The sequence below is a fragment of the Manduca sexta genome, chromosome 22 (genome assembly GCF_014839805.1).
Source record: "Manduca sexta isolate Smith_Timp_Sample1 chromosome 22, JHU_Msex_v1.0, whole genome shotgun sequence".
NCBI lineage: Eukaryota > Metazoa > Arthropoda > Insecta > Lepidoptera > Sphingidae > Manduca > Manduca sexta.
Genome location: NC_051136.1, coordinates 12,864,352 through 12,877,565, shown reverse-complemented (window position 1 = coordinate 12,877,565; position 13,214 = coordinate 12,864,352). Strand labels below are relative to the sequence as shown.

Here is a 13,214-nt window from a genome sequence, read left to right as displayed (position 1 = left end):
ATAAATTAACATATTGTATTGAACAAAACACACATCTTACATTGCACACTATTCGACTTGAACATCCTTACCTCTAGTAATGAAGCTAATTATTTGTATCTTCATTTGAATAGGAAACTGAAACAAAAAATATCAAATCAGTGAATGTAACTTGACGAGTTTGCTATTCTCTTTTATTACAGTCGCATGATAAAAAAAACATTCACGTCGAATTGATAGCCTCCTCCTTTTTTTGAAGTCGGTCAAAAAGACAAAGTTATCATAAAGCCATGAATAAGGCACTAGACTTTTATACTGATCTAAGGGGTCGTTCATTAAACACGTGATGTTTTTAGAGACTTTTTAAACCCTTCCACCCCCCTGATGATATGTGATAGGGGAAGTTTTAGACTAACCTTCTTCGTACCCAAAATCACGTATAGTCTTTTTGGTACATAGTATAATGAAATTTTTAGATTAAATCGCGCGATCAACAAAAAATACGTCATACCTCAATTAGAACCCCCCCCCCCCCCCTTTGTGATATTTCGTGTTTTTTTTTCCTATCGTCTCCCCGCCTTTCAAACCTTCCGTTATTAATGGACGACCCCAAAAGTGAATGAATGAATCTATTCTAGCCGAATTTCGACCATAGCGTCCAATTTCATTGAATATCAGCCAGAAACGCCTACGGCTTTACGACAAATTCCTGACTGAGGAACGAAACTACGCCACAATTGTCAAGTATCCAAACTTCAAGGTAGGAAATATCTAGCGAGAAACTCCTATATAGTTTCCTAGAACCTGATAATTAACAAAGGAAAAATCAATGGCAAAGGACTGAGATATATTAGTCATACCTATAAGGATATCCTTGAGTCTTCGCTCTGAAGACTGACAACAGCAGTGAGAAGAACACGCACACCAGCACCAGTCCCACCACAGACTGGAACCTCCTGCGCTTGCCTTCAGCCTGGACTCTTACTGCGTCTCCCTTCACTCCGCCAGCCGCTTCTATCATAAGGATCATGCCTACCACCACGGCTCCGTCTGTGCGAAAGTTAAGGATTTTTCAAGAATTGATATTGAATTCATTTCAGTGGTTCGTAATGAAAATTGGTTATAGTTGTATTTTTATAAAACGAAAAGCAAAATAAAATAATTTTGTCCTAATTAATGAGAAATATAACTTTGAAGAAATTAAATTAGGCGTTAATTACCCAAATTATAAATTTTATGTGAACACATGATTAAATCGATTTTGAATTATATCTCTGGTAATTTGTCATAACACATGATTTTTGACATATGTTAGATCAAATAACATAAAATACAACTGAAAATTACACCATAATTTATTTATCAGCCCCATACAATAGCGTTGACGAGGACCACCAAACAATGTTATACCACTTGTGCAAATTTTAAAAAGGATACTCAAAACAGCCACAATATAACTCTCCAACACGAACTGTCCATGCGAACCGCCGTTTATGTACACTGGACCATTCTTGGTTTTGTGGAAGAACGGTGGACCTCGGATTTGGTTCCACATCTGTCCAGAGACCATGGCGAAGCACACGAAGACCGCAGCGACGGCCCACATTTGCGTGTTGTAGAGGAACTCTAGGTTGTTGCGGCGCAAGTACAGAAAACCGGCTACGAGGATGAACAGCATGGAAAAAGCGACCGCGCCGGAGTAGTTCGGCGGTCTGAATACTCTGATCTGGAAAGGGTTTGAATATTTCGATGCTTGAAAGGCAATCATATCTAAACGGCAAACATACCAAAAATTAATTATATAAATATGTTGAATCACCATTTTTTTCTGTCATTTGATCTAGGTTTTGTAGGTCTAGGACAATTTTAATAACATTAGACTATATCTTTATACAATAAAAAGCTGAATTGTTATGAATTTTCATATTAAAATCAAAACTTTAAAGCACTCTACTCAAAATAATCCTGATTGTTGCTTAGATAGTGTCCTTAGTTCATCAGTAGTGCATCTAGGCTGTGAACTAGGAGGTCCTTGCTTAGGATCCCATGCTATTATATACTTGGTGTGATTTTTTTACACATTTTCATGTTCCCAAGACCAAAGGAGTTTCATAATATTAAGACAGCCATAACAAAACCAAGCTGATTTATTGCAATATCCCTTAAGATATTGTATCCTACATTGAAGTGGGATGAGACTAAATGGAAAACCCCATAACGGAATAGTAAGATCAGCAGATTTTTTTTTAATGAACTGCTCTCTCTTCGGACCCTGAGAATAAAGCTCCCTCTATGTAGTAATAACATAGGCCACAATATTCTTGTAACTAATTTAACTTTTAATACAATATAAAAACATAAGTTAACTAGTTTAGTGTGGCATAGTGAATATTTATTTTATTGAATTCAGGTCTCAAATTAATTACCTTATAACCTTTCTCCATCTTGAGTTGAATAACAACAGTTCATAATAAACTTATCTTGCAAAAGTATTACATATATTATTGGCTTTTAAATTACAAATCAAAATTCTAAATAGTTACTTATTTCCACAATAGAATAACAATGACAGAAGATAATAAAAGCAATGTCATATTTAATGGGCATCACTTGAGATCAAAAACTACCAAAAAGTTTTTGTTTTCATAAACAAGCTGGCTGAAAAAAAATTTAACTAACACTGTTCCATACTTAGGGTCAGATCTTTAAATAGATGTATGGGAGTTGGAACTATAATTCATTGTTGTTTTCAATCAGATGGACAAGTTTGTGCAAATTATCTTAGTATCCAAATTTAAATTAAAGACAATACCTGAACATCAGTCCTGTCCTGTATCCACTTGGCAATAGCTTCAGCATGGATTCCAGCTCTTTCAAAGTCCATAGAATCAGCTGGCTTGGGTTTACCTTTGGCTGGGAAGTGCATGATCACAGGCGCTGTGTTTAGTCGGAGCTGAAATAAACAGATGACAACAATTGCCATTAGTTTAAAGAATGTTAAAATAATATTAGTATATGTAGCAAAGGGTAAAATTTTTCAAAAGGTAACCTGAGGCAAAAAACTATTGCCTTAGTTAACATATCGCATCTTATTTAACAGAACACAAAAACAAAGATAAACATAATAAACCTTACTTATTAGGTATCAAGAACTAATTTATGTCAGGCAGCTTATCAAAACTGAGCCACACCCTTTTAGCAACATGCTTTTAAAAGTATGCAACACCAGCAACACTAAGACTGGAGTAAAGTAAGTTAAATAGAGCTAAGAAACGTGTTGCATCTAATAGTTATTACTGTAGTCTAATTGTAATTAAGTAGAGTACTGTAGTTTATTGCTTCTAATGTATTAATGAACAATGTAATTGACGGCTATGAAGGTAATTCATGTACAATGGAGTCATGGAACACATCTATTTCTTTGCAATATTTAAAAAAATGATTGTATTACTTGCAAATTCTTGTACAAGTTATTGTAGACCTAAGTTAGTTTTAGAAAATAAAGTATGAAGGATGTTATGGGTTTAGGTTTGTGATTAATTCTTTGGAAGTGAAAGGCTAAAATGCTGAAGTATAATTTAACTCACCATTTGGAAAATATCAGATCCTTCATCAAAATCGACCATACCGAAGAACATTTTGTTTGAATATGAAGGAGAGAACCTGAACGAGTTGGCCACGATCAGATACTCATCGAATACATGTTGGCAGATAGCACAGCGTCTCGCAGGTGCCATTGCAGTAAACATTATTATGAAAGAGTAATCCCTTGGCGGCGATTTAACATACTCCTTAAACTTGCTGAGGTTCAAGGACACTATGGACTTCTTAGAAGTCATGTCCGTCAACTGCTGGACTTTCTCCTCGATCTGTAAATATAAAATAACGCATTTTTGTCAGAGATGCCGGTATTTATTAGTATTCTAAAAACCATATCTTACCCCTTTAGTGCGTGCCTGTGCATCTCCCTCGTAATATGTTAAGAGTATAGTAAAGATTAATAATGATTTATACTTCATTCTGGTGAAGAACTTTATCTTTCTTTGGATAAATGTAAGTCTTCTTCGTTTGCTACAAACTTGACGTTTACCGAATGCCAACGTAAAACAAATGTCAATGTATGAGTGACGTGTTCCTAAATTTACGAAGCTAGTTACAAAAAATGTACTGAAATAAAAACCAGTTGTATTATGTTATGCAAAAACAAAATTATACAGATTATTCACCTAATTTAAACCCAGCCATGATAACATTAAAAAAAATGGCTTGTAATAAGTTATGGTCTACTACCTACCCGCTTGAGTTAGATTCCTGGAACGAAAATTCCATGACGGAATTCTTCGGGTCATAAATAAATGACAACCTAGGTTACCATTTACGTTGCCGCGAAACATCGGTAAGCTCAGCAAAGCAAAATGTTAGCAAAAATTGCTCTTGTTAAATCCTGCTAAATATTTGTTACTAAATGCCGATTTGGTAGCAGCGTACTTATTTATTGTTTTGGATTACCAGTAGATGAAATACAGTATTAACAATACAAGCAAAAAAAATACGCATAGAACCAAGTAGCTAAATTTTTTGCTCTTCAATGTAGGCAACCACAGCTTACATATATTAGCTTACGCCACTATATAGTTTACACCAAATTTTATAAATCTTACAAATATAGCAACTACAAACATTAACCACTGTGTCAATATTATTTACATCAAATTATTTGTGAATCTTTCACAATTTGTCTCAGAAGTCGGGTATAGTTAGGCCTGATTTAGCAATATACCCTCAATAGCATCATAAGATAAAAATTAACTGGCGAACAATATGCACAACGAAGCATAATCATTATTCCATCGCAGCTTACTGCAACTTAAATCTAAAAAAAAGTGTTCTATTCGAATATTTATAGTTGTTTTGTCTTTGGTGTAGGTGTACTTACTTGCTTACGTGGGTTCGATTCCCGAGTCAAATAAAGTGATATTAAGTTTTTCTGGTCAGTATTAGTCCGGACATAATATGGCGATAGGCTTACCCAATGCAACAAAACACATTACACATGATAAAAAGTAAGTGCAGTAATTGTGTTCCTGTTTACTCCTTTCAGTAATAAAAGGAGTCAAGTGTTTGTACTTGTACATTACCTTCCTTGGTAATATTATTAGGTACTAAATAACTTTAGTGAAACGTAATTTCTCCCGACGTTTCGAAAACTTGGAGCCTTCATGGTCACGGAGCGGACTGAGGTGTTGGTCATCCGCTAGTGAAAGTTACAATATTTGTTGAAACATCAGGAGAAAATAATAATATAAATAACCGCGATAAAATCCGTTAATAGTTTTATTTCGATGTCTAACATTCGAGAAAAGAGAAATTATTTAGTGAAATGTGTTAACTTAATTTTTACTCATATTTAAATAAGTATTTAAATAGGTAGCTACCTACTTCTCCTTCACCTAATTCCTATAGAACTTAAAAGGTTCTTAATAGGACAATCTGATCACCAATAGCGTAAGTTCCTTCTACCTACACTTTAGTTGTTTATGATTCTGTCACGAGTTTATAATTCAATGACAAGTTTTCCTCAGACATCGTTTATAGTTAGGTTCCATAACGAAATATACTATGTACGTAAGAGATTTGGATCAATATGCGTATGCTATAGGTACCTACGGTTCGTTCAATTTTCATCACTCCAGAGGCATGCGCTAAATCTTCACGCATGCGTATCTAGTACTTAAATTATATTTACAAATACCTATGTATATATTTCTCCTCCAGTGGAACCTGTGTCAGTGGGGCAGATTTATTAGATCTAGAATGTAAAACATGCGTCTCTCAGTAGACTATAATTATAGAGATAAATATTAAAACCATAAGTAATAGTAATCAAATAAACCGAAGTATAGTGAAAAATAGAATGCGAACGGGATACGTTGCCTCTAACAATCTAATCTATACTCAAATGTATTGATTTCTGCTAACTAAAGGCATAATTATTTTAAATCTAGGTTATCCAATTAAAACCTTATTCCTATGCTCTTAAGTATGGTTCTCGCAACTACGATCAGTAGAGTCTGTGTGACATGTCATGGAAGTGGTGCGATAAGCCATGAAGAACAGACTGGCGTAACGCCTCGGCGTAACCACGGTTCATTTACGGGCTTCTTGATTGCAAGCCAGTCGGCTGTGAAATGTGAGGTTGCAGATTCGAATACTAGACATATTATAGGCATTTTTGTTAGGGGTTTGGATGTGGTGATATCGGCTCAGAGTGCCTCATGGTTCTCTTGTAAACACAATAACTTATTGTCAATAAGCCAAATGTTAAATGATAGTGGTAGGATATATTTTGCATCCGTACAGTGTAAAATCTCGCTAGAGGCCCACGTGTGTCGTGTTCCGGGATCAGCCTGTGTATATCCGATTCAAACAGGCCGGCATAATTGTGTCAACTGCCGCGCCGTATCACCCCTCGTCATTCGACATTCTATATTTATCCCACTCCACTTACATTCTGGTGCAACGGGGTCACTGCCTTGTCCATATAAAAAAAAAATGGATGAGTGCATTTCTCTCTAACGGCCTGTGGAAAATTTACCTATCCCGAAAGGTACATTTTTCCACATTAATATGGCTGGTTTGGTTGGAAGCAAGTAGGAGATATGTAGGTCTACCCACAACTCGAATATACAGCAATTTGTAGCTGTGCCACAACTGTCTAGCCACTTTCGACAGACAAATTCTCGTCATCACAACGGAATTTCCATTGAAAATTCTTCATGAAAGTGGGCGACTACAACATCTGGCATTCGTGTACCGTCTAGACCAGACGCAATTAAACGCGTGAGTCAGTGCAGACAAGGTCGGCGCGTGCGCACTTCGATAGAAAAACTAATTTTGTTGATATAAAACAAGTTTAAAATGATGTAGTGTTTAGTGGATGAGTAATTACACTATTTTTCCACTTATTAAAACAATTTGTCCAATAGATCAAATCAGCCCTCTTAAATTTTGATGTTGAATACTTTACTAAGTACTTAATTCCCAATTTGACCAAAATCGAACCTTTTAAAACAGTCACTAAATTTCAAAGACATTTGGTAATTCCACCCACTTCAGTATTATTGGAAAAAATTGTAAGAGAAACAATTGATTCATAATTTACAGTAGTTGTTTTCAAAATATTTTATTAACACAATTCATTCAATAACACCAAAGATTATAACATTCTCTAACATGAAACCTAAAATAAAATACAATTTTACCTAGGTGTACTTTACTTACCAATTTATAATCATTCAAACATCATTTCTATGAGGTATACAGAATAAATATATATTTGAAATACTTTTATTATAATAAGTCGTCAGAAATGTATTATTATTATTATTAAAGGTAATTTTATTACGACAGTTTATATAATGTCATGAAAGCATTTGCCTTCCTAATTTATTATTATATCATTATATTTTTTTTTAAATTTATCGCACCCATAATAAGATCGAAAAGGAAAATAAAACACAGTATAATCAAGTAGAAACAAAATAATATGGAATGTACAAACCATGTTTATTTACTGATTCCTGGCAATACAATGTTTGTGACTCGCTCTTAATTTGTCAACAGTCACTCCAAGAGAGAATAAGATAACATTTTAAAGGCGTAACAGTATAATGGGGATACAACACATCCACTATAACACTGAAAGCTAATAGCAAGTAATACTCAAGCCAGGTTTAACCTCATCTCAGTGATACTCTGGTACACAGTACCCGAGAACAATGGTTTCATAAATTATTTAAGATAACTCGCTTGGACTTAAATTTCTACTCTAACTGTACATTAGTTTCGCCTTAACGCTAACATAATCTATAAGTGATATCGTCGGATGGTACGCGCAAACAAACTGATATGTCGATAGGTGAAATTAATAGTTCTCCGGTCACCGAAAAATAACACTGCAGTAATAAATTAAATAAATTAGTACGCCGTCATCGCGCGGTAGCGTCTTGTTCGTTACATGATTAGGATTCGAAAATAGTGATCGTTTTATAAAATTGAAATAGAAAAAATATTTATACAGATGCCGCGTCCCAAGGCACGGCGCGGCCGCAGCATCCAGGCGGCGCCGGCCGGGGATATGCGGCCAAATGATTCGCTACCAACAACTATACAAGACTGGGATGGTCCAAGTGCTCCGAGACCCTATGCGGAGGTCGCGATGTCGCGGGGCTACCGGCGATGACGGCCTGTGCGCGCGGACTGAGCAGGCTGGCATAGAAACTCGGAGCACGGCGACGGGAGTGGTGTGTTCAGCTTACTGTTTCGTGTACAGGTAGATGGCGACGATGAGACCGTACAGACCCAATACTTCGGCGAAAATGAGGATAAGGATCATTCCGACGAACAACCTAGGCTGCTGAGCTGTGCCGCGGACGCCCGCATCACCAACGATGCCTATGGCGAAACCGGCCGCGAGACCGGAGAATCCGACGGCAAGGCCGGCGCCAAGGTGGATGAACCCTCTGGAAATAGAAACAATATTATTTATACATGACTCACGTCACTAATACCGCCTTGCGACAAAGCTTTGTCGTCAAAGTTGACTCACATGCACATTCGCCCTAATTTACGGCATTAAGGGATTTGCATTCATTGAGATTCAAACTTTAGTCAACTATTTGCAGAATATATTTTTCCCATAGTTTCAAATCTGATTACTACTCGCTTACTAAATATTATAGGTGCCATCAGTCAGCGATAATGTATTTCATATAAATTCCAGTTCAAGCATAGCCTGTCACATGTTATCTACCCACTGATCACTCTTATCATGTTTATCTTTAACATTTCTGCCATTCAAATACGAAATTTGATTGACTCGACCACTACAATTAAATTTCACCTTTAAATAACTCTTTTTAAAGTTTAAAATCATGATATTGTATTTTTCTGTTCACAATTATTACTGGTGTACAGAGGCTACATTTTATAGTAACATTGCTCCATATTTGATCAGTTGTAAAATACTATATTAGTGGAAGACTGGCTACAATATCCTTTTTTTTGAGAAATTTCTTTTGTATTATGATTTTTATACAGAAATTCTATCAACCCTACTCATTGCTAATGTTATAAATCAAACCAGACACAGCATGATATTAGAACAGTTTCCTTTGCCTAAATTAAACTTGTACACAACTTTCAATGTCCTCTAACTGGTCACAATTTATGCAACACTATGTTATATTTATTACAACATTTAAAAACTGTATTCCTAAGACATATTTGTAAGTATAGGCTTATATTAATATGTAATATGGAAATGCCTAAATGGCTACCTACATATTCATAAAAAATAAATAAAATGTTGGAAAAAATATGTAAGTATAATTTGTAAACTATAAAGGATGCTCCGATTACTAAATATCAAATTGAGTCACAATCTTTACCATCGTCTATTAGTCATTATGTTTTACATCTGCATAAAATGCATTTACTGTAATGTTTAACACATTTTTCAAACAGATAATAACCTTCATTAATAATTCTCTGGTGGAAACTGCTATCCAACCTTGTAATAGTTTTAATTATTACCGGAACCTAACTAACAATTAACATTTTATGGGTTCAAATAATTTGTTTAATTCAATGAAACAAAAACAACAACAATCAACTGACCTGTACAGGGTGTAGTTATTGGAGGGCGAGTCCAGGGAACCCGCGATAAGTACAGCCACGACCAGCCCGTAAATGGCAATGATACCCGCCATGACGACGGGGATGATGGACTTCATGATGAGCTCGGGCCGCATCACCGACATGGCGGCGATACCGGTGCCTGACTTGGCTGTGCCATAGGCGGCTCCCAGGGCTGAAAAATCAAAAACAGTATGGTTAACAATCAAATTTTAGGGTTTGATGTATGTACAATTTGTTAGTTGAAGGGTACTATGAAGTTTGAGGTATTTCAAGAGGAATAGGCAATTGAGTTGAGTTGAGGTGTTCATTTGCACTTAAGTCTTTGAAGCCTAAGCATATTGAGAGATGTAAACTAGAGGAGTTTTGTAAGTTTAGTAGGGTAAGATTATGAAGTAATAAATTGAGTGGTTACAGTATTATGTAAGTTAGAAAAATTTGAAGCTATAGTTAAAATAGGCAAGAAATATTTGCTTCGAAAATTGTACCTTTTCATTTCAACATTCCTGATGTTTTTTCTTAAATATTTTTTTACTTTTGTGACTAAAGTAAAATGTTTTTCAGCAAAGGGTTGCTGGTTGATAACTAATAATACTATTTGATTGGAAATGCAATTGATTTTAAAATCTCTGACACTACATGTCTATTATCATGTTATCAAAATAAAGTTTTACAATAGAGATAAGTGTTATCAAACACACTTAAGTACTGCATTGTATTCAGTGCAGATCTCCTCATAAGCTTAATTGAGATGACATCATAAATGTTTTAATTGCAATAATTACATGACTGTAGTACTGACATGAACAGAATTTGTCCTTTAATTTTCAAATAGTTTTAACATTTTACTGTCATAATTCAAGATTGAGGTTTTTCCATTTTAAATCAGTATTATCTCTTGATAATCATTGTTTGATTTAAGTAATACTGAATTATGTTATTAGGTAGTTCTTATTGATAACCAATCAACTTCCAGCGTAAAATATGAAATAATGAGCAATAAGCCAGTATTATGTAATTATCCATTAGTTGATTGAGGATGAATGCTTTATTGTCACCAGACATTTTAATTATGCACAGTGTTCTAACAATCTGTATTATGATTAAGGTGCTCTTAAAGAGGTGGTTACCACACAATCACCAATGATATATGCTCATCCATTGAGTTCAGGGCAAAGAAGCTAAGCATTTAAAGCACCTCCATCAAAGAAATGTAAAAAGAAGTTGTAAGTACAACTATGTAGAATAAAGCATGTGTTATCTAGCTATGATCAAACTATTTGATCAAGTGATCACATGGTCAATCACATGTCACATGCTAGGTGATCATGGGTTTGACCAAATTATGACATTTAACCAGTGGCAAGGCCTTTAAGGTGTAATCAATGGTTTCTTTATGCTGCAAATATTAAAGGAAGCAATCATGTGACTTCTAATGAAGATTTTGACTTTATTGAGTAAGGCAAACTGGGATTTCAGCAAATTGTTATATCTAGCTTTTGTGTATGATATATTATTATTGAAATGAATTATTCAGTTGTTAGGTAACCCATTGCAAAAATCTAACCAAAAGGAACAATATAGAGTAGAAGGATGTTTATTCCATCAAATATAAATGAATAGACTTAAATTAGTCTATAATATATGATATCAAGGCTGCCATAAGTACATCTAATTAGAATCACATGATTATCCATCAATTTATGAAATTCCTGCACTTTTCAATTTTATTGATTGCAGTATGTCCTAGATTTGAATCCTACTAGATCATAATCAATAATTAACCTGATTTGCTAATAAAGGGTGGAGTCATGTGATGGGGTTTCCATCCATGTTAAATTCTCTTCTTTCGATTTTCCCTTTTGAAGGTAGGGGTTTCTATTGCTGATTGTTAGGTTAATTCAAGCATGACTTAACAGCTGACTTGGTCACATGATTGTCCTGTCATGTGATTAAGTTATGGTTTCAGCTAAGTTACGACAAAATATCAAGGATACTTCATTGTATTCAGCTTTTCCTCCTAGATTTGCGATTTGAGAATGATATAGACAATAGACTTTGTTGTTACACGCCATGTAGTTTTGTATTAAACCCATAGATAATTCTCGCGTGAATCTCGTATTGTATTTTAAGAATGAGTCACAAAGGAAAATCCAGTATTTTATTGATCCAAGTAATGCATTAATTGAGTACCGCATAACTCGGAATAAATTCGTTTTCGGCGTTTGCACCTCTTGCTAACGCAGGCAAGCAGAGCTACCAACATTACACTTTAAATTATCAATCACATGACTAAGTTTCGCGCATCGGGATCGAAAAACAACGCCCTGAAAACCCTCCCTACAACCCCAATCCACCCACATACACTAAAACATTAACAGATTTCGCATAATCTGACGCGCGTACATATTTATATATTTATGTAGGGACAACGTAGAACACAAGGTGCGGCTACAACTATAATTAGTACGCCTAAAATAACCAGAATCAGACAGATTTATAGTGAACATACTTCACAAATTGTTGACAAGAATCGAATTCTTGAAGGCGCATTCCAAATCTGCAACACATTTCTGGTGATCGATAATGATTCGAGACAGCCATTTCGGCGATAATGGTTCATACAAAATACATACCGCTGAAGATAATAGCAGACGCCGCCCCCATAACTCCAAAGAAGGGTCCGTAGATTGGATTTTCGGCCATTTTATCGTTTAGTGTGGGAGTATTTACAGGTCCCAAAAACTGTGATGACTATCTGCACACACTCACTCCACGGAACTACTTTTGCACAGACAAATATGGCCCAAGCTTTGCAGACTCGATAGAATGGGTCATATGACGATTGATGTTCAAGGCAGTGCTCGATATGACCTAACTTCTGATTGGCTTTGATACGTAATATCCGAAATGCGCAGCCAATCCTGAGCTAAAGATTCGGCTGCGTTATGACGTAGGACATTGATGTGGATCGCTGGCCAGCACTTTTCTTCTGCGCATGTACTGATTAGTCTTTTCAATACTTTTTTATTTAACAAAGTTAGAATTTAACTCTTTATAGACAATTTAATGCAATTATAAAAATAATTTTATTTTTATATTCTTATTTCATCAAAGATATTACAAAAATGTGTAAATAAAAAGGAGAAAAATAAAAAAAGGAATTACATTGAATACCCTTAAATGTTACCTGCTAACAAATTTTTTCATTTTGGTATTTTTCAGAGTATTTATTTTTAAACAAATATTGTTTCATGTTTTCCAACAATCCAATCACATTCTCGGATCTATTATCCCCTGAACAGTAGGTAGAGGCGTAAATAGTGAACAAATTTTTCTCTAAATGCATTCTGTCCCATGATATAGCAAAAGTGATTATTACTTTTCCGATGCGGAAATTGAATCTTAAACCTCAGCGCGGCCTTAGTATTCGACTTAAAAGAAAGGCACCTTCATTTATTTTTGGTTTCTATATTGAAGTTGAATGGACGATCGACGATATGAGTTGGTATTCAAGCATAAGTTTATCGGTATAAAAT

At 35.1% G+C, this 13,214-nt stretch overlaps 2 protein-coding genes across 2 annotated transcripts; both read right to left on the bottom strand.

Annotated features, from left to right (window-relative positions):
- Positions 1-4,122, bottom strand: LOC115441983 (tumor suppressor candidate 3). Its single transcript, XM_030166919.2, has 6 exons — positions 3,921-4,122; positions 3,567-3,848; positions 2,792-2,932; positions 1,417-1,705; positions 840-1,029; positions 1-117 (listed from the first exon to the last, which is right to left on the bottom strand). Exons 1-6 carry the CDS (start codon positions 3,996-3,998, stop codon positions 102-104), a joined length of 996 nt encoding a protein of 331 aa, XP_030022779.2. The 5' UTR covers positions 3,999-4,122; the 3' UTR covers positions 1-101.
- A 3,380-nt stretch (positions 4,123-7,502) lies between these two features.
- Positions 7,503-12,641, bottom strand: LOC115441985 (V-type proton ATPase 16 kDa proteolipid subunit-like). Its single transcript, XM_030166922.2, has 3 exons — positions 12,312-12,641; positions 9,658-9,850; positions 7,503-8,501 (listed from the first exon to the last, which is right to left on the bottom strand). The coding sequence occupies exons 1-3, from the start codon at positions 12,379-12,381 to the stop codon at positions 8,294-8,296; spliced, it is 471 nt and encodes a 156-aa protein (XP_030022782.1). The 5' UTR covers positions 12,382-12,641; the 3' UTR covers positions 7,503-8,293.
- Positions 12,642-13,214: the final 573 nt, after the last annotated feature.